The following is a 25941-nucleotide window of genomic DNA, read 5'->3' as shown; positions in this document are numbered from 1 at the left end:
AAGATCAAGGCGTGGGGTGGGGGGGCTGCTCTGTGTAAAGCAGCGCACCCTGACCCTAGACCCTGGGGGGAGGTGAGCACTCTGTGAGCGGCTCTGCTGGGCCTGGTCACCTAGATGCCTACCAACCATTACAGCACTCACCCAGGAGCGGGGCTCACCAGGAAGCAGGGCTACGGTTTCGCCGCCCCGACTGGAGCCTCCCTGGGGACTGCAGCAGAGAAATCCCTGAGAAGCATCCCACTCCCAGGACAAAGCAGCAAGCAGGGTGTCTGGCGGGGCCCCAGCTACAGGGCAAGGGATGCCCTCACGGGGTCGGGGCGGGGGGGCAGGTTCACTCCAGATGGCCTGCGGAGTGGAGGGGAGTGGGTCCCAGGCCAGAGAGGCCCAGGCCCTGCGGGGAGGCATGGAAGAGGCGGGGAGCTGCCTGCCGAGCCCCCCATGAGGCTGGGCCCCACTTCCCAGCAAGCCTCGCTGGGGGCTTTGCCCCTCGCCTGTGCAGCCACACTGGTTGGACAGGCTCGTGCCTGGTGGGGACAGTGGGCCTCAGACGTTCCCCCAGCTTCTGGCTCCAGGCTGCAAGACCCTGAGGCACCTGACCATCAGGCAGTTGGGGGGGTGTCCTCCTGCCACCCTGCCGGCAGCAGTGGAGGGGCCATAGGACTGGGACCTGGCGCCTCTCTTATGGGGTTGGGCTGGAGACCCCTGAGGACATTCTCACCAGCCTCCCTTCCTTCTGCCTCCTGGGCTCTGACGGCTTCCTGGCCTCCCCAGTGCGTCCCCAGATGTTTCTCGTAGTTTAATCCAATTTTGGCATTCCCCTTGGAGAATTGTGAACTAATACCCCAAACTATGTCCCTGGCTTCTCACGGACGAGTGCCCTTGGCCGGGGCCTCCCCTGCCCTCAGAATGACCAATGAGGAGACCCCGGCCCCTCCCTGCTGACCTCTGACTCTGCTCAGGGACTCTGTGGGCAGCACAGCTTCTCAGTCAGGGCAAAGCGTGCCTGACTCCACCCAGGGCTGGCCCAACCCCCAGCCACACGCTCAGTTCAGTTCAGTTCAGTTGCTCAGTTGTGTCTGACACTTTGCAACTCCATGGACTGCAGCACGCCAGGCCTCCCTGTCCATCACCAACTTCCAGAGCTTACTCAAACTCATGTCCATTGAGTTGGTGATGCCATCTAACCATCTCATCCTGTCATCCCCCTCTCCTCCCGCCTTCAGTCTTTCCCAGCATCAGAGTCTTTTTGCATCAGGTGGCCAAAGTATTGGGGTTTCAGCTTCAACATCAGTCCTTCCAATGAATTCAGGACTGATTTCCTTTAGGATGGACTGGTTGGACTTCCTTGCAACCCAAGGGACTCTCAAGAGTCTTCTCCAACACCACAGTTCAAAAGCATCAATTCTTTGGCACTCAGTTTTCTTTATAGTCCAACTCTCATATCCATACATGACCACTGGAAAAACCATAGCCTTGACTAGACGGACCTTTGTTGGCAGCCACACGCTGCCTTCTCTGTAATCTTAGTCCAAGCCCGATCTTGGACCAGGCGCAGCTCATCAAAGCCCAGCCTTGGCCCAGAGAGACACCGAACCCCTAGGATCTGTGTTTTTATTTTGGCTGCGCAGTGCGGCATGTGGGATCTTAGTTCCCTAACCAGGGATTGAACCTGTGCTCCCTGCATTGGGAGTGTAGAGGCTTAACTGCTGGACCACCAGGGCCGTCCGGCTATCTTTATTTCAAATGCTTTCCACTGTGGTGGGCAGGAGCCCAGCCTCCAAGAGGCTGTGTGAGTGGAGGCCTCCTTCTCTGAGAAGGCAGCTTTGGGGGCCCAGAAAGGGCAAGAGGACACCTCAAGGTGGGCATTCCAGGTGGCAGAAGCCACTCATCCCGGATCTGGAGAGCCTGGGTCACTGCTTCGGAGCATTCCTGAGGGACCTCTTCCCTTACCCGGCCCTGAGCAGGTGCTGGGATGTGGGTGCGACAGCTCAGCCTGGTGAGGGGCAGATGCTGGCACCCCACACCTGAGCCCGCAGGTATCATCTCAGACCTGTGGTGTCCAGTGGGAAGTCGGGGGCCGCCTCCAGAGAAGACCCCAGGACTCTGAGACGGTGAGCTAGAGGGGAGGGGCAGGAACGGGGCCAGGCTGCTGGGCAGTGAGTGTGGATAGGCGGACAGATGGATGCTTCTTGAGCAGTGAGGGTGTGGCTGGAAACCTCAGAACCTGCCAGCCAGCAAGTGGCCAGCAGAGGCAGCCTTTCACAGGGATGGCTCCCAGGGCGGCACCCACTTCCGTGTCCCCACCCGGCCTGGGCCCAGAAGGCCAGGCGCCATCCAGGCAGGGCACATGCCAGGGGGCTGGGAGAGGCACAGGCCTGCTGGGGGACAGACAGATCGACAGGTAGACGAGGCATGAAGCTGAGGGAGAAGGTGCTGCGTCAGAAACTCGTGGTCCATCTAGTCACAGGGCTCTCGGGGTGGGGGGTCTTTGTGTGCAGCAGACCTTGCAGAGCCCCGCTGGGGTGGGGGACAGGCACTGGTGCCCAGCACTACGCCTAGGGTGCCCCTCAAGGCAGACCTCTTCTGCAGATCTGCCTCCCAGCCAAGACAGGCCACAGAGCGGGGAGCCTGAGTCAGCACCGTGGCCCCCATTGGAGGGCCGGCCGGTCAGCTCAGCCTGGACCTGAGCAGCCCCAGCGGCCGGGGTGGCTGCGGTGCTGGAACGGGCTGTCGGCGTAGACGGGTGGGGGCCGGGCCGGCCGAGGGCGGGGCCGGCCGGGGCAGGGGAGGTGCCGGAGGCCCCAGAGGCTCCAGCCGCAGGGCTGGGGCTGGGCGCGGGCCAGCAGCGCCACCTGCTGGCCAGACACGCGTGCTGCCGCCGCCACAGCTGGTTCAGGGTCGCTCCGCAGCCGCCCCAAGTCTGCGGGGACAGGGCGGTTCGTGTGGCGGATGGTGGGGCGGCGGGGGGCGGGGGGGGGGCGGGACTCGCGGGCTGTCCCCCATCCATCCCAGTCCCCCACCCATCCACTCTGCCCTGGCAGCCACCACCTCTCTGGAACCCTGCGGAACCCCACGAGGGTGAGTTGGGCTCTCACCCTGGAACAGAGAGTCCAGCAGGTCCTGGTTGACGTGGCTGGGGCTGGAGTGATGAACCAGGAAGCCTGGACCAAAGCGAAGCCCTGAGTGCTGGCCCCGTGCCCACAGCAGTGAGGGGCTGGCCCAGCACCCAGAGCCCTGGGTGCAGGGAGCAGCATGACACCAGGCCTGCCTCACCTGTGAGCAGGGCGGCCGCCCGGCGCAGGGGGCCCTGAGGGCTCCGCAGGTAACCCTGGGTCTGGCTCAGAAAGCTGGGCACGTGACTCGGGTACCACTGGACCTGGGGACAGAAGGGCTCGTGGGGCAGGAGGGCCAGCTCTGCGTGGAGTGGAGGCCTCAGAGGTGAGGCCAGGCTTCACCGTGCTACCACCTTGACTGGAAGGGTGAGGAGTCTCAGTCTGGGGGGGAGTGGCCCTGGTGTATACTGGACCAAGTGGGCAGCCGACCGCACCCCGTCATTCTCACCGTCCCCCCAACTGACCATGCGGTGGCAGATGCGGCTTAGGGCCTCAGGGCTGTCGTAGTGGGCCACCGTGACCATCTCCTCCAGCAGGCCCCAGTGCAGGGCCTGGTCACAGCGGGCCAGGGTCCATTCTGAGCTCTGGAACGGGGAGGGAGCGAGGTTAGAGGTGCAAAAGGAAAGCGGCAAGAAAGGACCTGGGAGGCAGGAGGTGGCCAGGGTGAGGGGCGGAGGGGTCCTGCTTGCCCAAGCCTCCTGCAGTCTTCAAGGACGTCCCTGACACGCGCTCTCTGGAGAGGCGGCTGTGGTGGGGAAGGGTGGAGTGGTCAGGACAGTGTCGGGGGCTGACCTCAGCGGTGTCTGGGCTGGGGTCGTGCAGGCGCAACAGCAGCGGAACAAGACTCTGCAGCACCAGCTTCCGCAGGGGGCGACGGAGCCCCACCCGGAGCCCGCCCCGGCCGCGCCGCACCAGCGTCCCGAGCAGCCCGACTGCGGAGGCGCGGACCGAGTCCCGGGTCTGCAACAGGAGGGCGCGATCAGGACCCGGCAGGGAGAGGGCGTCCGAAGGGCTGCAGTCTGCGGGAGTGCCCTGGGGGCCCCAGCGGGGCCTGGTCGGGTAACGGGGGTTGGGGGGGGCGGGGGCCGGCAGGGCCATGGGAAAGACAGCCGAAGGGAGCGGGCGGGGCTCACGTCGTCCAGGAGTGGCGGGAGGCGTGGCCGCAGCTCCGCGCTCAGGAGCCGCACCGGTGCCCGCGGCTGCAACAGGACCCTCCGCAGCGACCCCAGCGCGGCGTCCACGAGCCTCGGGTCACCCTCGCCCAGCGCGCCCAGGAGCGCGGGCAGCAGCGTGGTCACGTGGCGCACCTGCGAGGGGGGGACAGGGACTCGTGGGAGGCCCCTCGCCCAGCCCACCCCGCCCCGCCCCGCCCCTCCCTCACCTTCCCATGGTTCAGCGCCAGGTGGCCGAGGCCCAGCAGGCCCAGCCAGCGCACGGTGGGCTCAGGGTCGCCCTGCCAGGCGCGGAGCCGCTCCAGGATCACCTCCTCCCGCAGGAGCCGCGCGGTGGGCCGGCTCTGCAACAGCTGGGCAGGGGACACAGGGTCAGCGCGCTGGCTTTCCGCGCAGGCCAGGGCCGCTTAGGGGCCAAGCTCACTGTCACCCCTCCCCACCCGTCCTGGAAGCGGGCTCACCCCGGTGAAGAAGGCCATGGCCGTCAGGCGCTGTGCGTCGTCTGTGCTGCGCAGCCGCGGTAGCAAGTCAGCGAACAGGCCTCGTAGGTGGTGGTCGGCGTGGGCCACCAGGGCACTGCGACGGGGCCAAACGGAAGCTCTCCCTCAAGAAGCCGCCCGCCCCCCCTACCCCACCGACCACCCCCATGCCCCTGCTTCTCTCACACCCCCGCCGCACACCTGGCCAGCAGCAGGACCCCCTCCAGGTGGGTGCCAGCTCCCACCAGTCTCCTCCAGCCTCCAGCCTGCTCCATGCACGTAACCACCATGCGGCCTCCGTCCCCAGTGAGCAGGGCCTTCAAGGCCTCCACGGTGCAGCTGGAGACGGGTGCAGCGGCGAGTGGGCGGTGAGGGCCAGGAGGGCACTGGGCCAGCCCTCACAGCCGGGTGTGCACCCCCTCACCTGGCATGACTGTGCGGTGGCCCTCGGTGAGATGGGACCCACACCTTGGGTGTGTCGGGGGAGTGTGCGTCCCGTGCCAGTTCGTGGAGCTGAGTGACCAGCACCAGGAGAAGGTTCGGGTAGAAGCCTCGGGTGGCACCCACGCAGCCGGACACAGACAGCATCTCCCCAAGGGCGCGAGTGGCCTGTGGAACCAGGGGTTCATTTAGGCTCAGACACGGCAGACAGGGAGAGGACAAGACCTCCACGCTCGAAGGACGTTATGGATGGGTGTGACTACGGTGAGTGCCTGCTGCCCCTGAGCCCCTGTAACCAGACTCTCCTGGCCTCTTGGGCCAGGGCTGGGGTGTCCCCTGGCAAGCTGGACAGAGCCACCTACCGCCAGAGCCTCCAGCTGGGATCCGGCTGAGCCCTTTAGCGCCCAGAGCAGCTGCACCAGCACCTGTCCATTCACACGCTGGTTCCGGCTCAGGCTGCGCCAGAGCTCAGCGGCCACCCTGGGGGCACGGGGCATGTGAGACAGGGTTCGGGACTGGGGTGAGGAGAGCCCCCAAGTCGGGGAGGCAGCCACTAGGACTCCAGCAGGAGGAGGGAGGGTTAACTACCCCCCACCCCACCCTGGCAATCCCTGAGGAACAAGATGAGTGGCATCTGTGCAGATCACATGGGACCCCAACGGGCCAGCAACAAACTGGCATCATGAACAGTCACCATGGGGAATAAAACCAGAGATAACGTTCCCTGGGGGCAGACTAACCACAGCCAGGGGCATTGGGGGTGCAGAAGCCACCTGGCTTGCTCAGGCGGGCACCCCCAGACGGGGAGAGAGAAAGCCAGGCTGCAGCCAGGAACCAGCAGAGGACCTGAGGTGGGAGGGGCAGCGGGAGGAAGAGAGGGAGGAGGGGAGGGGGAAGGCTCCCTCCTCGGCCCGCCCTGGGCCAGACTCCACGGCCAAGCCGGAAGGGGGAAGGAAGCCGTGGGGCCCCTGACGCATCGGGGCGAGGCAGGTTACCGGTCCGGGGCCGGTGAGCAGCGCAGCAGTGCGAACACCACGTCCCGGGAGTGCTCCAGAGCCAGGGAGCTCAGCACCCGCAGCGCCGCCCGCCGGGGCCGCCCCTCCGCCAGATGGGGCACCTGCGCCAGCAGCCCCCGCACGAGCCCATGCACCTGGGGGCGGCAGTCAGGTCTCTGTGAGCCCTGCCCGCGCCAAGCAGGCGCAGCTCACCACCCGCAGCCTTGGAGGGGCCCGTGGGGAGGGGCATGGGCTCACCTGGTCCTCCAGCCTGTGCCCCTGCGCCTCCAGGGCTGAGGACAGGGTGAGTGCTGTTGCCTGGGTTCCCACAAAGCCAGCCTCTTCCAGGCAGGCGGCGGTGTACACGGCCAGGTCTGCTAGGGCCCCCTCCTCCCAGGAGCTCCGGGGAGTCTGGGAGTGGGACGGGGAGCATGTGGAGCCCCCTTACCTCTCTCACGGTCTTCCTCCCTCCACAGAGCCTTTCTGTCATCTCCCAGCCCCCTCCCTCGTTACCTCCCCTGACCCCCAGGCAGCCCTCCTGCTTACCTGCTGGGGCCCCTCGGGAGCTGGCTCCTGGGGAGGGGGCGGGGAGGGGGGCTCACCGCCAGCCGTGGGGGTGGTGGCTGCCCTCCCAGGCTCCTCCACTGCAGGTTCAAGCTCAGGCTGGGGCTGAGGGCCTGGGGCAGGGGGTCCCATTGGCTGCCCCCGGCTGGCCCGGATCCCTTCGGCCAGGGCTGTCAGGGTCAGGGCCCCCACAGGGGCCCCGCGGGCCGGGCCCCACACACCCCCAGCCATGGCCGCGGCACACGCCGAGCTTGTAGCACCTGTCGCTGGTCCTCCCAGGAAGTCGTGCCCAGGCCTGACCTAGAAGCAGGCCCCAGGCAGGCGGGACCAGGGACAGGCGTGGTGGCGTGTGCGCGCGCGCGCGCGTGTGTGTGGGGGTGTGGGGGTGGAGGTGGGGAGCCATACAGAGGTGTTTCCAGGTGTGGTACCTGCCAGGGGCTTTGGGAAGGCCCTCCTGCCCAGGCTGCCTGCAGCCTGAGTGTCTGGGGTCTGGTTCTGCCCACCGGGCCCTAGGAAAGGGCCAAGCAAGGTCCCTGGGGGACAGAGGATCTGCCGGGGCAGGGAGTATAAGGGGATGGTGGCAGGGAGGCGAGCCCTTGACCTGACCTCCAACCCCACTGGGCAGGGAATCCTGGCAAGTGTGCACAGCTCTGAGGGTCTGGCCCAGCCCTGAGCTAAGGCCTCGCCTGACTCAGCCCTGAAAGGCAGTCGAGTCCCATGCTGGGCCTGGGGCTGGGGTTGGGCTGTCCTCTCTGTGTTCCCACCCGACCGGACCTCCGGGAAGGGGACGGTCGGAGAGCTGCCGCCCGCTCTGAACTCAGAGCAGCCCTGGGGGAGCCAGCAGAAGAGGAGTTGCCCAGTGCCTCTGGTGCCCTCAGTCCTGGCACCAGAGTGCAAAGCTCAGAAGTGGTGACATGAGGGGGCCTTGGGCCTGGGTGTGTTCTGTTGTGTGTGTGCTGGCAGGGGTGTGTGTATCTCTCTCCAAGCCCCCCTCTCCCCAGGAGGCCTGACCGGGCCTTTGTCCCAAATCCCCACTGTCACCCTCACCCAGCAACACCGTGGCCACTGCCCAGCCTGGGCTGGGGGAGCCAGAAGAGCTGGTCCTGCCAAATACCTGGGCAGGCGGGAGAGCCCCAGGGCCGTCCCCTGGACAGTCAGCGTTCCCCCGCGCCCTTGCTGGTTCCTCGAGCTGCCCACCACCTGGACAAGAGGCCGAGGCCTTGGCCCCCGTGTCCCGGAGAGCCTCGACCCTCTCTCCTGGAGCAGACGTGGGTGGAGACCTGACAAGCCTGCTGCACAGAGGTGGGGCAGCCAGGACTTGCCGGGTGCCCAGGGCGGGCCCCTGCTCCCTAACTTCCTCCTTGGCTCTGGTCAGGCAGGCCCCACGGCTCCAAGCCTTTCCTGGCACTTTGGGGGCAGCAGCTGGGTCCCCACGACCGAGGCCTGGTCCACACTGTGACACACCAGAGCCAAGAGGGAGCCAGATGGGCGGGGCCCAGGGGCACAGGGGCCCGTGGAGCCTGGCAGCAGCAGAGTTAGGGGACACCCAGGCCTCCCCTTGGGGAGGTGGAGGTATCCCAGAGAGCCTTCCCAGGGGGAATCCCAGAGCCCCTCCAGTTGGCGCTTCAACCCCACCCTGTGGCTCCCGCCTCCAGCCTCATGGAGAGGTCTCCCAGCCACTCCCCCAGCTCTTAGTTGAGCACAAGGACTGCCCCCCTTTCCCTATAGCCCTGCCCTGCCCCGATCTGCCCTTAGAGTCCAGCTCCTCAAGCCTCGGACACCCTCCCACAAGCCTTAGCTGACCTCAGACCTCAGCATGGGGCTGCCTCCTGAACCCTGGCCAGCCTGGGGTCTCCCCTGGGAGAATAAACCCTCTCACTAATTCCTGACTCCAGTCCACCCCAGGAAGCCCTGAGGGTCCAGCGAGTGGCAGACTAGATGAAGAAATGACACATGACAAGTGGGGACAGTGAATGACTCATGTTAATTTCAGGCAGCTCCCAGCACAGGTTGTCAGAGGGCTCCTCTGGCACTCAGTCTGTCCACCAGGGCCTGGAGCTTCTCAGACAGTGCGACCTGCAGCAGGGAGACACGGGAGTGATGGGGCCATGGGGGCAGACAGCACAGGCCAGGTTGAGGGCGGGGCCCCGCGCACACCTGGTACAGTGCCGGCTGCTCCAGCCGCCTGTGGGCGGGGCTCAGACGGTGCAGGGACTGCTGGGCAAAGGCTCTGGATTCAGCCAGAGATGGCAGCGGCTCACACAGCTGTTGGGAGGTGGGAAGAGGCTCAAGGACAGATATCAGAGCTTGGTCTGGGTTGAAGGTGCAGATTTGGGGGGTAGGTAGGGGTGGTCACCTGTCCCTGTTGGACCCAGAGTCGCAGCAGTGGCTCCACGTGGGCCGGCCTCACAGTACAGGACTCCCGGGCCCCTCGAGGCCACACTCTCAGCTCCTGGCCAGCCTGGGGAGGTGGCTCCTCTGCCAACTGCAGCACATCTAACAGCAGAGATCCTGTGTGTGTGTGCACGTGAGGGGCGCCAAGAATAACGTGAGGGGCCTGGGGCTCGGAACTGAACTGAGGAGGGTGGAGGGGGCCTCACCATCAGAGCCCAGGAGCCGGAAGGCAGCCTTGCTCCCAGGCAATGTCTGCTTCTCGGGGTCCTCGGTCAGCTTCATCCGCGGCTGGCCTCCCACAGACACCAGCTGCGGGGACAGGGTGCTGGGCTAGCTGGACCTTTTTCCCGGACCCCTGGTCCACCCCCAGCCCACTTGCACTGTGCCCCACCTTGTAGACACAGCCCAGGGAAGGCTGGCGAGGGCAGGTGACCACGCTAGTGCCGATGCCAATGACGTTCACCTCACTGCCCTGGAAGGTGAGTGGGTGGGCACTGAGCTCGGCCAGCACATGCAGGCCCAGGGCCCCCACGCCACCCTCTGGCCTGCCCCTGCCCCGCCCACCTTCTGGGCTAGTCGGGCCAGCTCTTCCTCGTCAATGTTGTTGCTGACAGCGATGGGTACCGACTGCAGCCAGGGCACCCCGAACCTGTAGTGGGGGCAGCTCCTCAGATGTTCCTGACTCCCGTGGCTCCCCCTCACCTGTCCAGCCGCCCTCTAACATCTGCTGGTCTGGCTCAAGCCTTCGTGCCTACAGGCCCCTGAGTGAGCCCAGCCCAGCCTCCTCGCCCACTGCAGCATTGCGACTTGGGTAGCATCAGAGAGCCTCCCTCCCGCTTCCCCTCTCAATACCCCTGAGCTGGAGGGGGTCTCTCAGCAGACAAAGCCCCTCCCAGGGACTCACTGGGCTGCCGCTGTCCGGAAGACCCCGCGGATCTCCCGAGCCTGCTGAAGCAGATCGCCACTGTCCAGCCTCACACCCACTGCCTGGTAGCCCAGCTCCTGCAGGGCCAGGGCTACAGCCAGGAAGTTGGGGAGCCCGCTCCTGGGGACAGGGACAGGAGGGTCAGCATGGGGGGTCTGCAGCTTCTCTGCTGAGACTATCCCGGGGGATGGCCGGGCCTCACCTCCGCACACTGTAGGTGTCCAGCAGGCCCTGGAAGGCCCGGGGAAAGGCCAGGGCATAGGCCACAAAGGCTGCCCGCTCTCCCCGATGCGGCTCTTGCACACCCAGCCCCAGGTGGCCACACACACGCTCCAGCCACATCTCCACACTGGCAGCCAGATCCACCTGGGAGCCCTGACCAGCCGCTGGAGCCAACATCTATGGAGAGGGGTAAAGGACGGAAGACCCAGAGTGTGGTGGTGGGGGGGCGGCTGGCTTGCACCAGTAGACAGTCTGAGCACCCGTCTGCCAGCGCCACACTGAGACACCAGCCCAGGGTGGCTTGGGTGGGCCAGGCGTGGTACCTGCCTGAGGGCTGAGCAGGGGCTGGCGTCTCCTTCTGGGGAAGGGATCGCCCTGGGGGTCTGCCCTCTGTAATGCAGCTAGGGGGACAGGGGTACTGACCGGGTCAGGGGGCACCTCACTGCCTGAAAAGGAAGTGACAAAGGAGTGCGCCAGGGTCCCAGCCACCGGCACGCCCCGTAGCTGTCCTGCGAGCACGTTGCTGCTGGCATCGAAGCCTGGATCAGGGTAAAGTTGGGGTACTTCAGACATTGAAGGAGGGAGGTCTCGGGGCTAGACTCCTCCTTCCTTCCGTCTCCTGGCCCTCACCGCCCAGGTAGCTGTAGGTAGAAGCAGTAAGACCCCCGTCGGGGCCCTGAGCACGCCGAAGACCCATCTCCAGCAGCCGCTTGTCGGGCCCTGCGATCAGGCGAAGGCGCGCGGCATTTGTGGCGATGAGGCTGTGGGAGCAGGGGAGTAGGGTACCGGAGTGACGGTCAGGAAGCTACTCTGCCAGGTCTCTCTGGAGACCCTGCGAAGAGGGAGCGGGTGCGGGCCAGCGCTCCACCCCCACCCCGCCCCCACGGGGCCACGCCCCACAGGCCCGCCGGGAAGGCCCCTCCCACTCGCAGGATCCGGCCTTCGGCCTCGGGCCCCACCCCGGACCCCACCCCGGGCCCCACCTGGCGTAGCTGACCAGGCAGAGGAGCGGCGTCTCCAGCAGCTGCACCACCAGGAGCGGCCCGGACACCTGCAGTAGCGGAACCTGCGGGGCGGGCTGTCACTCGGTGCCGCCCTGCCCCGTTCGCCGCCCCCCGCCACCACATCCCAACCCCGCACTCACGCCGGGGAAGGCGAGGGAGCCCTCGGGCAGGGCCCGCACCGTCACACCAGAGCAGTCGAGTGCACGAAGGTGGTCAAAGAACGCGGGGTCTGTGTCTGGGGGCAGCGCCGAAGCCAGGAACTGCACATCTAGGGGCGACAGAGGCCGTGGCGGGCAGGGGCTCGGGGGCGCGCGGGCGGGGGCTCGCCGGGCCGGGGCCTACCTGCGTCCCGCAGGCGGAAGGCACGCAGGAAACGCACGCAGTCGCGCAGTCCCGCGGCCAAGGCGAAGGCTCCGCCGAACGGGCACTGGCGGAAGAAGAGCTCGAACTCGGCCTGGTCCTGCGCGCGGCCGGCGCGCCAATAGCCCAGCGCCATGGTGGCTTGGTACAGGTCGGTGAGCAGCGGCCGCGCCGCCGCGCGCCCCTCGGGGTCCTGCTCCGCCGCCATCGCCCTGGACTCTGGCCGCCCCGCCTGCCCGTTTGACGTCCGCGCTCGCCAGGGCCCGCCCCGTCAGCGGGTTGGAGCTGGAAAGTTGGGACACCGGGGCGCGACCGCCTCTCCTGGCAACCAGAACCCACGGGGCGGGCCGCCGGCCTCCAGACGCTGGGGAGCTGTTCCTTCAGCTGGACGCGGCTCGAGCTGGGGCGTCTGCTCGCCCTGGTCAGCCCCGTGGGGCACGGTCTGTCTTGTCCCCTGCCGCCCGCGGTTCCATGCAGCGTACCGACGGTAAAAGAGGGCAATGCAAACTCCACATCCCCTCCCGCCCAGAGCCACTGCGGGCGTGGGCAGGGCAGCTCAGGGCCACCACCACACCGCGGCAAGCCCACAGTCCTGGGAGGAACGTGGTGCCAACCCAAGTAAGGGGCTGCTTGTCTACCAGCTGGCACAGAAGGCTCTCCAGTCCTGCATTCTAAGCCCCACAGGAATCCTAAGGGGCCTTGGAGGCCTCAACAACTCACTCTTCCTCACCAGTCACACCGGATCCGGGGAGGAACCACTAGTGACACAATCCTGCCCAGACCGGAGAGTAAGGCGGCCAGGGGTGGGCCAGGCGCGCAGCTCCATGGGGGAGTGTGTCCTGGGGCCTGTCAGGGCCCAGGTCTCTCTCCAGTGTGTGTGTGTGTGTGGTGGATGCCCTTCCAGAGCTGGAGGGAGAGGGACAGGGTTAAGGGAAGAAACCCCACCTCCTTCCTAGACATGGACAGATGCGCGCAGCGTTTCCCACAGGTGACTGCACAGGGTTTCCCACAGGTGAAACGAGCACAAGGTCACAAGAGCAGGGCCAGGACGGCCACTGGGACCTCTTCCCTGGATGGTTCCAGGCTGGCACTTTCATACCCATGGGGATAACTCAAAAAGAGGACGCAGAGTGGAGATGATGGGGGACCAGGTATCCCCCCCCAGCGGAGGAGACAATGCATGTGTTAGGGCTCGACCTGGGCATGGCACTTGCAACTGAGAGCTAAGTGAGAAGGGGATGGGAGGGGCAGGTAGAGGGGTGGGCCCACATGGCCACACCAGGGACACAGGCCCAGCACGCTCCCTGAATGCACCCACCCACAGGGCCCAGACCAGGACAGACAAGAGCCAGAGAGCTGGAATCTCAGTCTTTATTGGCTGCAAGGCCACACAGGCTCAGGCCAGGGCTCAGATCTTGTTGAAAGCAGCAATGTCGACGCTCTGCACCTGCAGGGAGGGAGGCTGGTGGTCACACAGGGCCTTGTTTCCCAAAGTCCCACACGCCTGGCCAGGGGTTCACGTGGGACACCCCTGCACCCCCGAGTGCACCCCCTCACTCACGTGCTCCTCGAACTTGGTGATCTCCTCTTCCAGCTGGTCTGTCCCCACCTTGTCATCCTCCACCACACACTGGATCTGCAGTTTGCGGATGCCGTAGCCCACAGGCACCAGCTTGGAGCTCCCCCAGACCAACCCGTCCAGCTGGACGGAGCGCACACAAGCCTCCAGTTGGGCCATGTCCGTCTCGTCATCCCACTGAGGCGAGAGGGAAGGAGCACAGGCCGAGTTTACACTTGCCCTGCCCGTCGCTGACCCCTCCAGAGCCCCAGGCATGGGGAGGGTAGGGGAAGGTCAGATGTGAGCCACTCACAGGCTTCACATCCAGGAGGATGGAGGACTTGGCCACCAGGGCAGGCTTCTTGGCCTTCTTCTCTGCGTACTGCCGCAGCCTCTCCTCCCGCAGCCGGGTAGCCTCCTTGTCCTCCTCCTCGTCGCTACCGAACAGGTCAATGTCGTCATCCTCATCATCCTCCGTGGCAGTGGCCGCCTTCCTGCTGGATGGCTCCACTTGGCGCATGGGAGACACGTGCTGCCGTGGTGGGGGGAGCGTGTGTGGAGGCTGAGACCCCCGAAGGCAGGACCCCAGGCCCCTGCCCCTCACTCTGCTGCCTGGGCCAGCCTGCAGAGGGCCCCCCTGCTCCTCAGCGCCAGGCCGGGGGTCCCTGGTGCGGGTGGGCCCTCACCTGGGTCTGTGGAGTGGTGGCCCGGTGGGCAGGCGAGCTCTTCTCCAGGGCGCTCAGCCGTGCCTCCAGCTTGGAGACAGCCTGCTGCAGATCCTGCACCACTGTGGGGGTACAGGGATGCTGGTTGGACGGTGAGGCCCAGGGAGGGACCCCCACCCCATCAGCCCAGGGCCTCACCCCCTCGCAGGCTCTGGTTCTCCACTTCCAGGCTGGCAATCCGGGTGACCAGCTCACTGTGATCTCCACTGGGCCCGCTAGAGGCCCCGGGGCCTGAGCTCTGCAAGGCAGAAGGAGGCGGGGCTCACAGCTTTGCCTGCCCCTTGGGGTCTCCCGTTCACAGCTGTGCTGAAGCAGAGCCCCGAGCTCAACCTAGGGGGAAGCCATGCGAGCTCCAGGCCAAGGTGGCACCACAGCCAAGTGGGAACTCAGCCCAGGAAGCCAGGGGCTCGGGCAGCCCCAACACAGAGGCAGCGAAGAGCTGCTGCTGCCTGTGGGGGTGGAGGGAGGAGGCCAAAGCCTCACAGCTCCAGGGGCGGCCAGACCCAGGGCAGGGGAACCAGGTAGCACAGCCTTGAGCAGGGGACAGCAGGGGAGGGCCCGCTGTGGGTGGGAGGACAAACAGGCGGTGCAGGAGCAGCAGCCCGGCCCTGCCTCCCCAGGCCACACGGCTGCCCGCCTTGCAAAGCTCCAGTGATACAGCGACCCAGCCCAGCTGCCGGCCTGCTGCGCTCCTCCCTGAAGGGGAGCCCCTGTCATCTATCCCAGGTGGCACTGCCCAGGGACCTCACCCACAGGGCGCCTTGGCTCAAGCCAGAGCTAAACACCAGGAGCCAGCATGCGGTCATGTGCACCCTGCACCCCAATGGAACGGCTCCCAGGACAGGTGCCTGGTCGTTTTCAGATGGCTGCTGCCTGCCTCCAGCATCCAGTCACGAGAAACCTGGGGCACTGGGCCTGCCCACCAAGCACCATTTGGAAGCCACATGATTCCTCCATGCCCTGCACACCCCCAGAGGCTGACAGACGCTGGCTCCCTGTTCCAGGGCCAGCGGGCAGTGTTGGGTTGACGCCATGTCCCATGGGCCATCACTCCCACCACACAGAGAACCACCAGCAGAGCTGGCCAGTGGAGCCTGGTGACGGGAAGGGGCCGCGACCAGCCCCCGGACGCCCCCTCCCCTCGTGTCAGCCCAAGAATCCACCCCAACCACCCCCACCTTCCTACTCTAGTCAGTGGCTGGCTGCCCCGGCCCCCATGGCTGACCACCCTCAGCACATCTCCGCCTCCGGCTCGCATCCCAGCTCGCTCAGCCATTCCCACGAGGAGGGTCCACAGGCCCCCTGGCTTGGGGACGTGATCCAGAACTACTTGCTCCTCGGAAGCCCACCTCCCTCCAGGGCTCCACAATGACCAGGCCAGGTCCTCCCTCCTGGAGGATCCGCGCCCACAAAGCGGATCACACAGGTCCTGGAGCCTCGAGGCAGCTGCAGCCTCAAACCTTTGCCCTGCTGTGCCTGCCGCCCGGCCCTGAGAACCTCCCAACACAGCCCTGGCGACAACACTGATGGGTCCCCAGGGTGCGGGTTCCGGGCCATAAGGACACCACCGCTCAGCGCAGACCAAGCAATAGGCCACCTTACGGCCTCCAGGCCCCAGGCCTAGCCTCCCACCCTGACCGAGGAGGAAGCCATGGGCTCAGTGAGGCGGCCATTCCACGACGGTGGGGTGCGGGCAGTGCCACCCGAGATTCTGCACCTGGAAGTCTGTGTCCCTGCCAGCAGCCTGGCTGGCACCAGCAGCCCCCAGGAACCTCTGGAGCCCTGGTGTGTGCTGGGCCTGTCTGCTCCAACCCAAGCCCAGTGCTGGGCCGGCACCCTTTCCGGGCGGCTGGAGGCCCCACCACAGGGTTTCAGGGTGGGGGACACTGTCAACAGTGGGGTCCTCACAGGGGTGATCAGTTGCAACGGGATCATGAGAGGGGTCCCAACCCAGTGACTGGTGTCCTTGCCAACAGAGATTTGTTCACAGAAAGAAGATGGAAAGACACAAGAAGAAGACAGCCACCAACACTCTGAGGCCTCTCCTGAGAGCCTCAGAAGGAACCCACCCCATCCACACCTTCCACTCCGACTGACCCTCCAGGTCGTCAAAACAAGTTTGTGTTGTTTCGGTCACCTGGTGCGTGATGCTTTGTCATTACAGAGCCAGCTCGAAGTCCCCTGACCCTGTGAAAAGTGACCCCAGGGCAGAGGGTCTGAGGAGCTGGACGGGCAGGCTACCCTGGATTTTCCCAGTTGGCCCGATGTCGTCACAAAGGGCCCCATCAGGGAAAGGCAGGAGAGATGGAAAGAAACGAGATGGAAACGGGTGTCAGAGTCCCGACACCGCTGGCTGGAAACCACAGGCCAAGGCATGTGGGCAGCTTCTCAAAGCTAGAAAAGGCAGGAAGGTGGGTTCTCTCCTGGAGTCTCCAGGAGCAGCACAGCTCTGTGGACAGTGAGGCGGAGGCCGGACACTACCCTGCGGCCCCGAGCGGGCGAGCAGCAGGATTGCCATCCCCGAGGGCCGTGCCCCAGCCAGGCTAGGGACAGAGCTGGATGGGGCTGTGCCCCGCTCTTGACCTCAGGTGGGCCGGGAGGCCACGCTGGGCTGCAGGCCCCTCTCTGGGCCTCCAATCAAGATGGTAGCTTCACACCCTGTGAAAGCTTCACGCTGGGAAAGACTGAAGGCGGGAGAAGGGGACGACAGAGGATGAGATGGTTGGATGGCATCACTGACTCAATGGACATGAGCTCGAGCAAGCTCCGGGAGATGGTGAAGGACAGGGAGGCCTGGCGTGCTGCAGTCCACAGGGTCGCAAAGAGCCGGACACCACTGAGTGCCTGAACGACCATGACGACACCGTGACCCACCCCTCCGGGGACAGCCACAGCTGACAGGAAGGAGGAAGCAGGGCAGGAGTCAGGACGCAGGCAGCCGCAGGCCTGGGGCGGCAGGAGCAGCCACCGCAAGGCGGGCAGCGCCGGGTGACCGCCAGCTCCGTGAGGCCGTGGGCGGTGCGGTGGGCAGCCCTGCACGCCTCACCCCAAGGTGCCCTGAAGGCCATGCTGGGGGAAATGCCAGACAGGCCGCCTGGTGTGAGGGCAGTACTCACTCCAGCCAGAGACTTCTGGATGTTTTCTCTGGCTCGCGCGATGTCACGGAGGATCACACTGGCTCCATTCTCCTGCAGACAGTGCAGAGAGAACCTGTCTGTCGTTTTTCAATTAAAATTTTTTCTACAAATAAGCAAACCTCAGCTACCCCAAAGCCCAAGTGCAGCAGCCCCTACCTGGCGTGAGGAGCCAGCTACGGGCCCATTCATCTGCTCATAGAACTTCCTTTCTGCATCATCGTATTTGAACTTGTCAAACCAGATCTTCTCATGCATGAGGAAGTTTGTGGCCATTTTTCTGTTGAAGAGAAGAGAGACTAAGACCCACCGGGAGGAGAGGCTGCCCGTGCCAAGGCCCTAGGACCTGCCCGCACGCGTGCCCTTCCAACGGCCTGGACCCCAAGGGAGCAGGGCAAGCTGTCCAGTCCTGGGTGGCAAGGGCTCCAGGTCCCAGAACAGGACACCAGAGGTTCTCAGTGTGGGCCACAACGAGCCTGGGACCCCTCTAACCCCAAGCCTGCTGTATGGACTCCTTTCAGGGCTAAGGCCAGTCGTCTCCAGGCCAGTCCCTAAGACCAGCGACTCTCAAAGCATGGCCAGGGACCTCTGGGGGTCACCAAGGTCCTCCCCTTGCCCACCATGTATCTGTTCAAGGCTGGATTGGTCAGACAATACACACCCACACACTGAATGCACAGCAGGTTTAGGAATCCAGCTGTCTCCTATTAAGCCACACACAAGATTTGCAAAAATACAAAATAAGGCCAACCTACTTCACTGAATATTTGTTACAGAAAAACTGTTTCTCACATGAGTGTCAGCAATGTGTAACGAGATTCTTATCTGTCCACTAGTAAGTAACGCATTTAACTACTACAGTGGGACAACCAAGAGAGAGAACAAACTCTAACACCCCGAGACCAGTAAGTGTGAGTCCGGCTGCTCCAGGTGGGCCTGTGAGCCGGATCCAGCGCGTTCAAGGCTGCAGCCGGCAGCTTCTCCACCACTCGGCAGGGCAGGGGAACCGCCAGACCTGGGCCACGGCCCAGACTCCATAAGCAAAGTCCGCTGCTCAGGGCTGCCCGTCCCTCAGCGAGTGCACAGAACAGGACCCGATCCTGCCAACACTCTTTGCTGCAGATCCCTGGCCACCACCAGACCTCGGTGACGCGAGGGGTGGGACCCTGAGACCCCCCCAACCCTCCCCGAGAGGCACGGTGAAGACTGTTTTAGACCCACACCTTGCCTCCAGCCTTCTGGGGAACATCTGACCACAACAGACCCCACACCAAGACCAAGACCCTATCAAACCAGCATGTCCACGCCCTCTGAGGGGCAGAGGGGCTCCTGCCAGAGTCTGGGGTCCAAGGAGGTCTCTCCACATACCCGTTGGCCCTCTGCACCCCAGGCCCTCTCCCTACTGTTGCGCCTCCAGGCTGCCTGGGGTCCACCTGTCTCTGCCCACGTGCCTAAGCCCCGCAGGCTAGCAGACCCCTTCCTCGGCCGGGCCCTGGCCCCCAGAGATCAGCTGGCACTGCACAAAATCATTCTGGGGCCAGACCCCTGGATCCACAGGCAGGAGGCAAGTCGGCCTTGTCCAGTGGGTGTCTTTCAGACTCAGGCGGAGCACCAGAGACGCCCACCTCATCTCAGGTGGCTTCAGATGAGGGAGGCGGGGAGACGGCAGAAGGGGTGGGGGGCTGAGCCCAGTGGGGCTCAGAGACGAGGACCCACCATTGCACGCCCCCGCCCCCACCTGTGACTGTCAGGGAGGACTCTGCAAGCTGCCCGGCCAGAGGGGAAACACCGCACAGGCCACATTTGGGCCCACCCCAACCCCGTGGGGGTGACCAGGATGTAGTGGCCCCCAGGCGGAGCCCAGAGGCGGCAGTGCCCAGGGCAGAGCCCTATCCCTGGACAGCCGCTTGGGTAGCCCACTTGGCCGGGCCGGCAGTCTTGGGATGAGCCCTGCCAGGGTGGGAGCAGGGAGGGGTTGCATGCTGGCCTGGGAAGCCCAGGCGCCCAGCCGGCACGCTTCTCCTACTTGGGTCTCAGGCTGGACATGGATGGGCCCAGCCGGGCACCGGGTCGGTGAGCCAAGGACGCAGCTTCGAGACGCCAGGCCATGCGCAGGGCCTCGGCCGCGTGGTGGCGGCACTCCGCGCTGTCGTAGGTGGGCTTGCTGAGCCAGGGGGCCTCGGCATCCTTGTGTAGGAAGTACCAGTAGGGCAGGGCACAGGGGGCCTCCCCGTCGGCCCGCCGCGGCCCGGGCCGCTTGCTTCCCGCAGCGTTACGGCCCCTCCGGTCTCTGCGGCCCCGCCGGGCACCCTCCACCTGGCTGGCTCGCTCCTGCAGGCGCACCTTCCCGGGGGGATGGCCATCAAACAGGGCCTCGTAGAAGCCCCTCTCGGCTGCATCGTAGCGGGGTTTCTCCAGCCACACCTCCCGCACCAGCGCCTGCAGGCTGCCCAGTGGCGGCTGGCCATTGGCTGGTGGACCAGGCTGGCGGACAAGGTGCAGATCGAGGGCGGCCGCCCACTGGCCCGTGTCAGGAGCCCCCGGTGCACCACTCCCCTCTGTGGCCAGCAGCAGGGCCTGAGACCACTCCACAAATGCCCGCTCAGCCTGGTCGAAGGACGACTTGTTGACCCAGATGCCCCAGGTCACGTGGTGGCAGGCCACCTGGCTCCCGTGGGTGCAGGGGGCCCCAGGTGCCAGGGCAGGATGCTGAGCTGCCTGGGCGGCCGCGTCAGCTAGCCTCTGGCGGTACAAGTTCTCCGCCTGGTCGAAAAGCGGCTTGTCCAGCCAGACATGGTCGGCCGAGAGGCCCACGAGGGCCAGGTCCGCCTGGCCGAGCCAGCCCTTTGGGGAGCGCTTCCTCTTTTTCTGCAGTGGCTTCTTCCCGTCGAGGTTGTTCCCGGGCTCGTTCCCGCCGCCGCTGTCTGCCTCTGCCTCGTCCTCCTGACCTGGCCCGTTCACGGCCAGCGTCTCGGCCAGGAGCTGCTGGGCGGCGGCTCTCGTGGCCTCGTGCTCATAGAACCTCCGCTCGGCTTCCCCATACTTCTGCTTGTCCTCCCAGACGGTCTCCAGGGCGCAGGAGGACTTCAAGCTCCTCATCTTGCGTGCAGCATTAAAAAGCAAGCACAAGAGGGCAGTTGCAACATGGCCCCTCCCGGTCGGCCCTCCCTGCTTGGCCTCCCAAATGGGGTGCCCTGGGGCAGCATGCACAAGGAGCTCGGAAGGCATTCAACACGCATGTGCAGGGCCATGGCCGGGGGTGGGGTGGGGTGGGCACGTGTGCGTGTGTATTGTCCTAACTGCAAAACTTGTCTCATCCAACAAGTACCCAGGCTGTCTCCAAGAGGTCCAGTGAACACTTTCCAAACCTCTTTGGTAACGGAAACCTTTCCTGTGAACCCCAAAAATGGCCACCAGGTAAAACACAGGACACGCTCAGCTAATCTGACTTTGACGTCGACAGCAAATAATCTTGAGAATAAGTCTGTCCCATGTAACTGTTGAGACTCCCACTGAAAAGTGAGTTGCTGTTCATCTGAAATTTTAACTGGACGTCCTGTGCTTTCACTAGGCCTGGCCAAACCCCCTAAGGTACCAGGGCTTCTGTTCTACGGAAATGACTTGGTGGTCTCTGAAGTTGGCCCCGCACGGAAACCCCGCCTGACCTGAGTCCCCCACCCGCATGGCCACACTGCCATCCTGAGCAGGCCGTGTTCCAAAGGGGAACTGGAAGATCGGGGACAAAGGGCAGCCAGGAGCAGAGGGTGAGAGCTCACCCCCGTGGAGGCCAAATCTGGGGACACAGCAGGGAATCACTATCTAAAAGGGAAGGTACCCAGTGGCCAGGCAGAACCTGGTCACCCCGTCTCCAGAGCAATGGGCAATCAGCCCCACCATGGGTGCACTTTGAGGGGCCGCCCAGGAACCTGAGTCCTGTCCCTGCGCTTCAGCACCTTTTGGTTAAGGGGCTCTGTCACCAGAACACTGGGAGGCGGACTTGGGGCTCCGCACCTCCCGCCATGGCCTCTGCACAAGCTGCTGCTGCAGCCCGATCCTGCTGCTGGCGTGGGGTCCCCTGTTCTGCTCTGGGGCATCAGGTTCCACAAAGACTGGACCCTGCCCAGGCAGCCCAGAATGCTAAAGCACCCTCCACAACCAGAAGCAGCCCCGCCCAGGAAGCCGGCCTGCTCTTGGGATGCACCAGGGGCCCCAAGCCCACACCAGACCGGCCAGTTCTCGAGTGGGGCTGGACTGGCCAAGGTCTCCATGCCCCTCAGATCCTACTCTGAACCCTGTGCTGGAAGCAGAGGCACCAGGCCAACTGGGCCAGGGGCTGGGCAGCTGTCCCCCAGAATGTCCCATGTCCCCTGCCATCACCGTGTGGTCTGTGGAGCCCTCACCCAGGATGAGGCCCCAGGGGGAGACTGTCACATCGCCCTGATGGCACACCCTCCCTGCCACTCCCTGCAGCGTCTATAGCCCTTTCCTAACACCACCCCCCGCAACCAAAACCCGATTCCAATTACCCTGCAATGCACAGGCTAAGTCCCGACCTGCCCAGAACTTCAGGGAGACCCCTGTACTCTGAGGGGTGGGGGCCCCAGGCTTAGAGGGGTCCCTGGCTGCCCCCTCGAGCCTCCCCCAGGGCGGCAGCGGCACTTACCGAGGCCAGGATGACGGCAGAGGCAGTGCTGGGGGGCAGAGCCGGGTGCCCAGGGGGCAGGGGCATTGTGACATCACCCACTGTCCCCAGGGGCTGCAGGCCTACCAGGCTGGGCCTGTCTGCCCCCCCCTACAGACCCTCACACAGAAGCCTTGCCCACCAGGCTGAAGCCCTGCCTGAACCTAGCAGCCTAGACACATAGCTCCTCACATCAGGCCAGGCTCCACCTGGAGCCCTCTGAGCCACTGCTCCGGGCAAGGGAGCCATTTTTGAACATGTCCGAGGGCCAGGCTGGCCAGGTTGGTGGTGGCGCCCTGCCCTCCCACAGGTGGAGGAACGCAGGCTGATCCCTCCTCGGGTACCCCCTACTGCTCGGGCTGGGGCTGGCTCGGCCTGGGACAGAGCAGAGGCTACCCCCAGGCCCAGCCTCCACTCCAGATGAGGTCAGGGGCCCTGGAGGTGTCAGGATGCAGCAGGCATGGGGGCTGGGCTGCGGTGCCCAGGCGCCTGGGGCAGGAGGGTACTTACTTTCCCTTTGGTCTCCTAGGACAGCATGAAGAGAAAGCAGCAAGGTTAGAGGTGGTCTGACAGGGTGGCCCGAGCAGGCTGGGGGCCTTTGCTGAAGCTGCTTGGTGAGGCGGCGTGGAGGCAAGTTTGGAGGAGAAAGACAGCCAGAGCTCACCCCCAAATCCCTGTTCAGTTCAGTTCAGTCACTCAGTCGTGTCCTACTCTTTGCGACCTCATGGACCGCAGTGTTCAGTTCAGTCACTCAGTCGTGTCCTACTCTTTGCGACCTCATGGACCGCAGTGCGCCAGGCCTTCCTGTCCATCACCAACTCCCGGAGTTTACCCAAACTCATGTCTGTTGAGTCGGTGATGCCATCCAGTCATCTCATCCTCTGTCGTCCCCTTCTCTTCCCGCCTCCAACCCGCCCAAATCCCAGGGGGCGGCCAAGTCCATGCTTGGGGGCAGCGCTGCTCCATCGTCACTCAAAATGGGCTGGTCCTGGGGTTCCTGGGCCTGGAGCCCCCACCGCACCAAGGCCCCAGCTGGGCTCTGCCCTGAGCCCACCTGGGTGTGAGCCAGCACCTCCAGTACCCCACTGTCCATGGGGAGCGGGGTGGGGATCCCCCACTCCACAGGGTCCAGGCCTCTGGACCAAGTGCAAGGTGACAAGGACCCCACCGAAGGGCCCTACATGGGCACTCAGGCCCAGGGCCCATGCCGGACAGGGCCTCTCCCTCGGGGCCACTGTTGGGGCAGGGGCAAAAGCCCAGGTGGGCAGGGTGCCACTGTCCCCGCAGGCTTCTCGGGGACAAAAGGATGGATGGGGCGCCCGGCCCTGAGCCGGCAAGGGGCGGCAGCCCAGGAGCCAAGGACCCGGCCAGCCCTGCCCCCAGGCCCCTGCCATCCCCCCAGGTCATGCCATGCTGTGGCCAGCACTAGAGCACCAACATGAGGTCAGCAGCACATGGGGTACACCAGGAACCTCAGGGGGCGTGCCACAAGGCTCTGGGAGGAGGAACCACATGGGCCAGCCACCCCGGCAAGGCCGACCACACGGTGCGGGCCAGCTGGTCAAGCCGGTGTCTGGACAGGGATGCTGGAGGGCGGGGCGCCAGGGTATCTCATGACAGTTGGACTGCTGACTCGCCTGCAGGGCCAAGGGCAGGCTGCTGGCCACTGAGGCCGGTCGAGACCTCTTGCACGAGAGGGGCTGCGAGGGCTGCCAGGCCCCGGGGTCAAGGCAGTGAAGCAGCTCACCCCTGCCCCGCAGCCCAGGCCCAGGGAGTGAGTACCCCGGCTCTGCCCAGCGGACCGTCTCCAAAGCAGGGCCAGGCTGGGGCTCCGCCCAGCGGGAGGGCGTTCCTGCAGTGCCAGAGGGACCCTGTAGCGGCCCCGCCCAGAACACTCTGGCCGCAGGGTCCTGAAGGTGAGGACACCACGGTGGGGGGCCCACAAGCCCCTGGATGAAAGGAGGTTTCCAGGTAACCCAGGGCTCACACGGCCCCATCGCAGCCACACACAGAGGGGCTCCCAGGTCATCCACCTGGGGGTCAAAGCGCTCCGCCCACCTTCCACAGGAAGTGGGAATCGGAGTGAGGTGTGTGCAAACAGGGCCCTTGGCTGGTATGGCCTGACGGAGAGCTGCCGAACAGAGCACGCTGTGTGTACAGGGTCCAGGAGGGAGGGTGAGGGCAGCTATGCCCCGGGGCAACTGCACGGCCATGATGCCCCCTGCCCTTCCCTAGGGGTGACTGCCACAGCCCCAAGTCCCTCCTCAGATGCTTTCCCACCTGACTCCTGGACAGTCCAGGGGGGGATGCCTGCACCCCAAGACTCAGGCCCCATGCTATGGCTGTCCACGGCACCCCTCCCTGGCCAGCGCCCTGTCTACACTGCAATGCCACAGCCATGGTGCTATTTCTGCCCTGTCTCTGGTGCCCCGTCAATCCATCCTGGCCGCCGGGTCCTGTGCCCCTCCCCCGGGGCGGCTCCAGCAGCATGCACCAGGCACCCGTGACCCCTCACACAGCTGGGGAGCTGGAGGTGGGAGACACATCCCAGGTTAGTGGGTGAGGGCCTGGGACTCCACGTCTCACTTTGACACCAGTCCTTCACACAAATGTCACACTGCTGTCCACCTTGAAATCACACGTCATCTTAAAACATGGGCACAGGACCAGAGCTCACTTCTTGCCTGCAGCCCCTGGAAACCTGACACCAGGGCACACTGGAGATAAGCTGTGCTGAGCCCTGCGGCCTCACCCAGCTCCCTAGGACAGAGATCAGGGTCAAGCCCTGCAAGGGGCTCTGCCAGGGGATAGCACGAACCCACCCAGGCTCCAGTGAAGCCCACAGCGGCCGCGCTCCAAGGTGAGGAGCTGGAGGGGACCCCCGGCGCTGGCCCAGGACTGACCTTCCTGAGGCGCTGGCCCAGGGCACCTGCTCCTTGGAGTCTGTGTGTCACCCCTTCTCAGCAGACACCTGCGTCTGGAGCTGGGGAGAGTGGTCTCAGGAAGGACGCAGTCATCGCGAGCTCAGCCCACTTACTGGCTGAGGCCTCTCAGAGGAGCTGGGAGTGTCAGAGCTGCTGCTGAAACAAGACCCGGGGCCTCCCGGGCCCCAGGCCCGGCCCACTCCTTCACTCTCCAGGGTCAACTTGCTCTCCTGACGGACTAGGACCACCCACACAAACGGCTTTCTTGCTCTCGGAGGCACTTTGCTCTGCAAACCTGAGGAGGCCTCCAACGGGTCCCCATCCTACTTGGCTCCAGTACAAGCCTCTCCCTTCTTCGTTCCAGCGACACTGCCCACTGCCTGGACCACCTTATCCAAACCTAGCCCCTTCACCACGCTCAGGGAACGCGCTGTTTCAGTCACCCAGCAATCACGTCCTTACGCTTCCCCGCGTCCGTGTACTGTCCAGGCTCTGAGACAGCTTGACGGAGCTTGGGCCCGCGCCTGGCCCCCAGGCCCAGAGCCAGCGTGCATCAGTCAGCTGCTCAACAAACGCGGACAAACGGGAAGCTACAGGCCTGGGCCACAGCTGGGCAAACATCCATGTCACCCACCGAGGCGGGGGGCAGAGCGGCCCCGGCATCCCCGCCGCCGCCCTCCCGCCCGGGCAGCCGCAGAGGTCCGGCGGGCACGTGGCCCGCGCGCCCCGCCCCTCCGCGCGGCCTCCAGCCCGAAGCAGGCCTCGCGCCGCGCACTCCGCGGCACTGCGGCCCGGTCCCCGCCAGCGCAGCGCGGGCCGCCCCTCCCCTGGGCCCGGGGGCCATGCGGCACGAGCCGCGGTACTCACACGCCAGCCAAGGACGCGGCGACCAACGAGGAAGGATCAGCGGCGTGCGACGGCAGAGGAAAGGGAGGGCCACGCGGTCCGCGCACGGGAAGTGAAGCGGCGGGCTCTACCACGCGCCAGGGCGCAGGGGACACAGCCCGCGCGCACACCCTGCCGCGCGGCCCAGGCCCATCGCGCGACGCTCCCCGTGGGAGCGAGGGCAGAAGCGAGTGGGAGATCCCCGCGGAGCTCTCCCTTTCCGGGAGGAGCTGGAGCAAACCACTGGGCACGGCGCTGGCCCCGGCCCCCTCCCCCCGCCCCCCTCCGCCGCAGCTCGGGTGGACTAGGCGGGCGGGGGCCAGTGACGCGCGGCGCGGGGCGGGGACGGGGGCCCAGCGCGCTTG

At 65.4% G+C, this 25941-nt stretch overlaps 3 protein-coding genes and 1 long non-coding RNA gene across 6 annotated transcripts; 1 reads left to right on the top strand and 3 right to left on the bottom strand.

Annotated features, from left to right (window-relative positions):
- Positions 1-1704: 1704 nt before the first annotated feature.
- Positions 1705-8631, bottom strand: MROH6 (maestro heat like repeat family member 6). Its single transcript, XM_061438107.1, has 14 exons — positions 6747-8631; positions 6459-6611; positions 6201-6355; positions 5568-5685; positions 5189-5373; positions 4966-5103; positions 4747-4861; positions 4495-4638; positions 4247-4420; positions 3906-4073; positions 3578-3697; positions 3274-3376; positions 3096-3161; positions 1705-2920 (listed from the first exon to the last, which is right to left on the bottom strand). The coding sequence occupies exons 1-14, from the start codon at positions 6993-6995 to the stop codon at positions 2673-2675; spliced, it is 2136 nt and encodes a 711-aa protein (XP_061294091.1). The 5' UTR covers positions 6996-8631; the 3' UTR covers positions 1705-2672.
- A 98-nt stretch (positions 8632-8729) lies between these two features.
- Positions 8730-11963, bottom strand: NAPRT (nicotinate phosphoribosyltransferase). Of its 2 annotated transcripts, none has more exons than XM_061438210.1 (13): positions 11652-11963; positions 11450-11577; positions 11289-11371; positions 10936-11066; positions 10729-10844; positions 10286-10482; positions 10063-10203; positions 9723-9807; positions 9550-9630; positions 9365-9467; positions 9121-9260; positions 8922-9029; positions 8730-8840 (listed from the first exon to the last, which is right to left on the bottom strand). In XM_061438210.1, exons 1-13 carry the CDS (start codon positions 11875-11877, stop codon positions 8778-8780), a joined length of 1602 nt encoding a protein of 533 aa, XP_061294194.1. In that variant the 5' UTR covers positions 11878-11963; the 3' UTR covers positions 8730-8777. The 2 variants fall into 2 exon arrangements, with proteins under 2 accessions (XP_061294194.1, XP_061294193.1); XM_061438209.1 differs by having other exon boundaries at positions 9121-9275; positions 11652-11958.
- Positions 11964-13026: 1063 nt separating this feature from the next.
- On the bottom strand, positions 13027-25868 carry EEF1D (eukaryotic translation elongation factor 1 delta). Of its 2 annotated transcripts, none has more exons than XM_061438132.1 (8): positions 25559-25868; positions 17246-17366; positions 17069-17140; positions 14091-14190; positions 13914-14014; positions 13541-13759; positions 13231-13425; positions 13027-13116 (listed from the first exon to the last, which is right to left on the bottom strand). In XM_061438132.1, the coding sequence occupies exons 2-8, from the start codon at positions 17360-17362 to the stop codon at positions 13078-13080; spliced, it is 843 nt and encodes a 280-aa protein (XP_061294116.1). In that variant the 5' UTR covers positions 17363-17366; positions 25559-25868; the 3' UTR covers positions 13027-13077. The 2 variants fall into 2 exon arrangements, with proteins under 2 accessions (XP_061294116.1, XP_061294115.1); XM_061438131.1 differs by lacking the exon at positions 25559-25868 and adding an exon at positions 19113-20237.
- LOC133260145 (uncharacterized) lies at positions 21844-22466 on the top strand. The gene is made up of 2 exons (XR_009740666.1): positions 21844-22107; positions 22297-22466. It is a non-coding gene; the product is annotated as an uncharacterized LOC133260145 (long non-coding RNA).
- Positions 25869-25941: the final 73 nt, after the last annotated feature.

This window comes from Bos javanicus, chromosome 14 (genome assembly GCF_032452875.1).
Source record: "Bos javanicus breed banteng chromosome 14, ARS-OSU_banteng_1.0, whole genome shotgun sequence".
Classification (NCBI taxonomy): Eukaryota; Metazoa; Chordata; class Mammalia; order Artiodactyla; family Bovidae; genus Bos; species Bos javanicus.
The sequence above is the reverse complement of the archived record's forward strand: the minus strand, read 5'-3'. Positions and strand labels throughout refer to the sequence as shown.

Excerpts from the sequence above, each read along its gene's own strand:
- EEF1D (XM_061438131.1), bottom strand. The coding sequence starts at position 20,185 with ATGAGGAGCTTGAAGTCCTCCTGCGCCCTGGAGACCGTCTGGGAGGAC. Across the intron at positions 17,367-19,112 it reads ATGTCCAGCCTGAGACCCAA|AAAAATGGCCACAAACTTCC; the intron begins GTAGGAGAAGCG and ends TCTCTTCAACAG. Across the intron at positions 14,015-14,090 it reads GAACCAGAGCCTGCGAGGGG|TGGTGCAGGATCTGCAGCAG; the intron begins GTGAGGCCCTGG and ends GTACCCCCACAG.
- MROH6 (XM_061438107.1), bottom strand. The coding sequence starts at position 6,995 with ATGGCTGGGGGTGTGTGGGGCCCGGCCCGCGGGGCCCCTGTGGGGGCC. Across the intron at positions 4,639-4,746 it reads CCATGGCCTTCTTCACCGGG|CTGTTGCAGAGCCGGCCCAC; the intron begins GTGAGCCCGCTT and ends TCCCCTGCCCAG. Across the intron at positions 4,421-4,494 it reads TGGCGCTGAACCATGGGAAG|GTGCGCCACGTGACCACGCT; the intron begins GTGAGGGAGGGG and ends CCCCCCTCGCAG.
- NAPRT (XM_061438209.1), bottom strand. The coding sequence starts at position 11,877 with ATGGCGGCGGAGCAGGACCCCGAGGGGCGCGCGGCGGCGCGGCCGCTG. Across the intron at positions 9,631-9,722 it reads TGGCCCGACTAGCCCAGAAG|GGCAGTGAGGTGAACGTCAT; the intron begins GTGGGCGGGGCA and ends CTCACCTTCCAG. Across the intron at positions 9,468-9,549 it reads CCCTGGGCTGTGTCTACAAG|CTGGTGTCTGTGGGAGGCCA; the intron begins GTGGGGCACAGT and ends CTGTCCCCGCAG.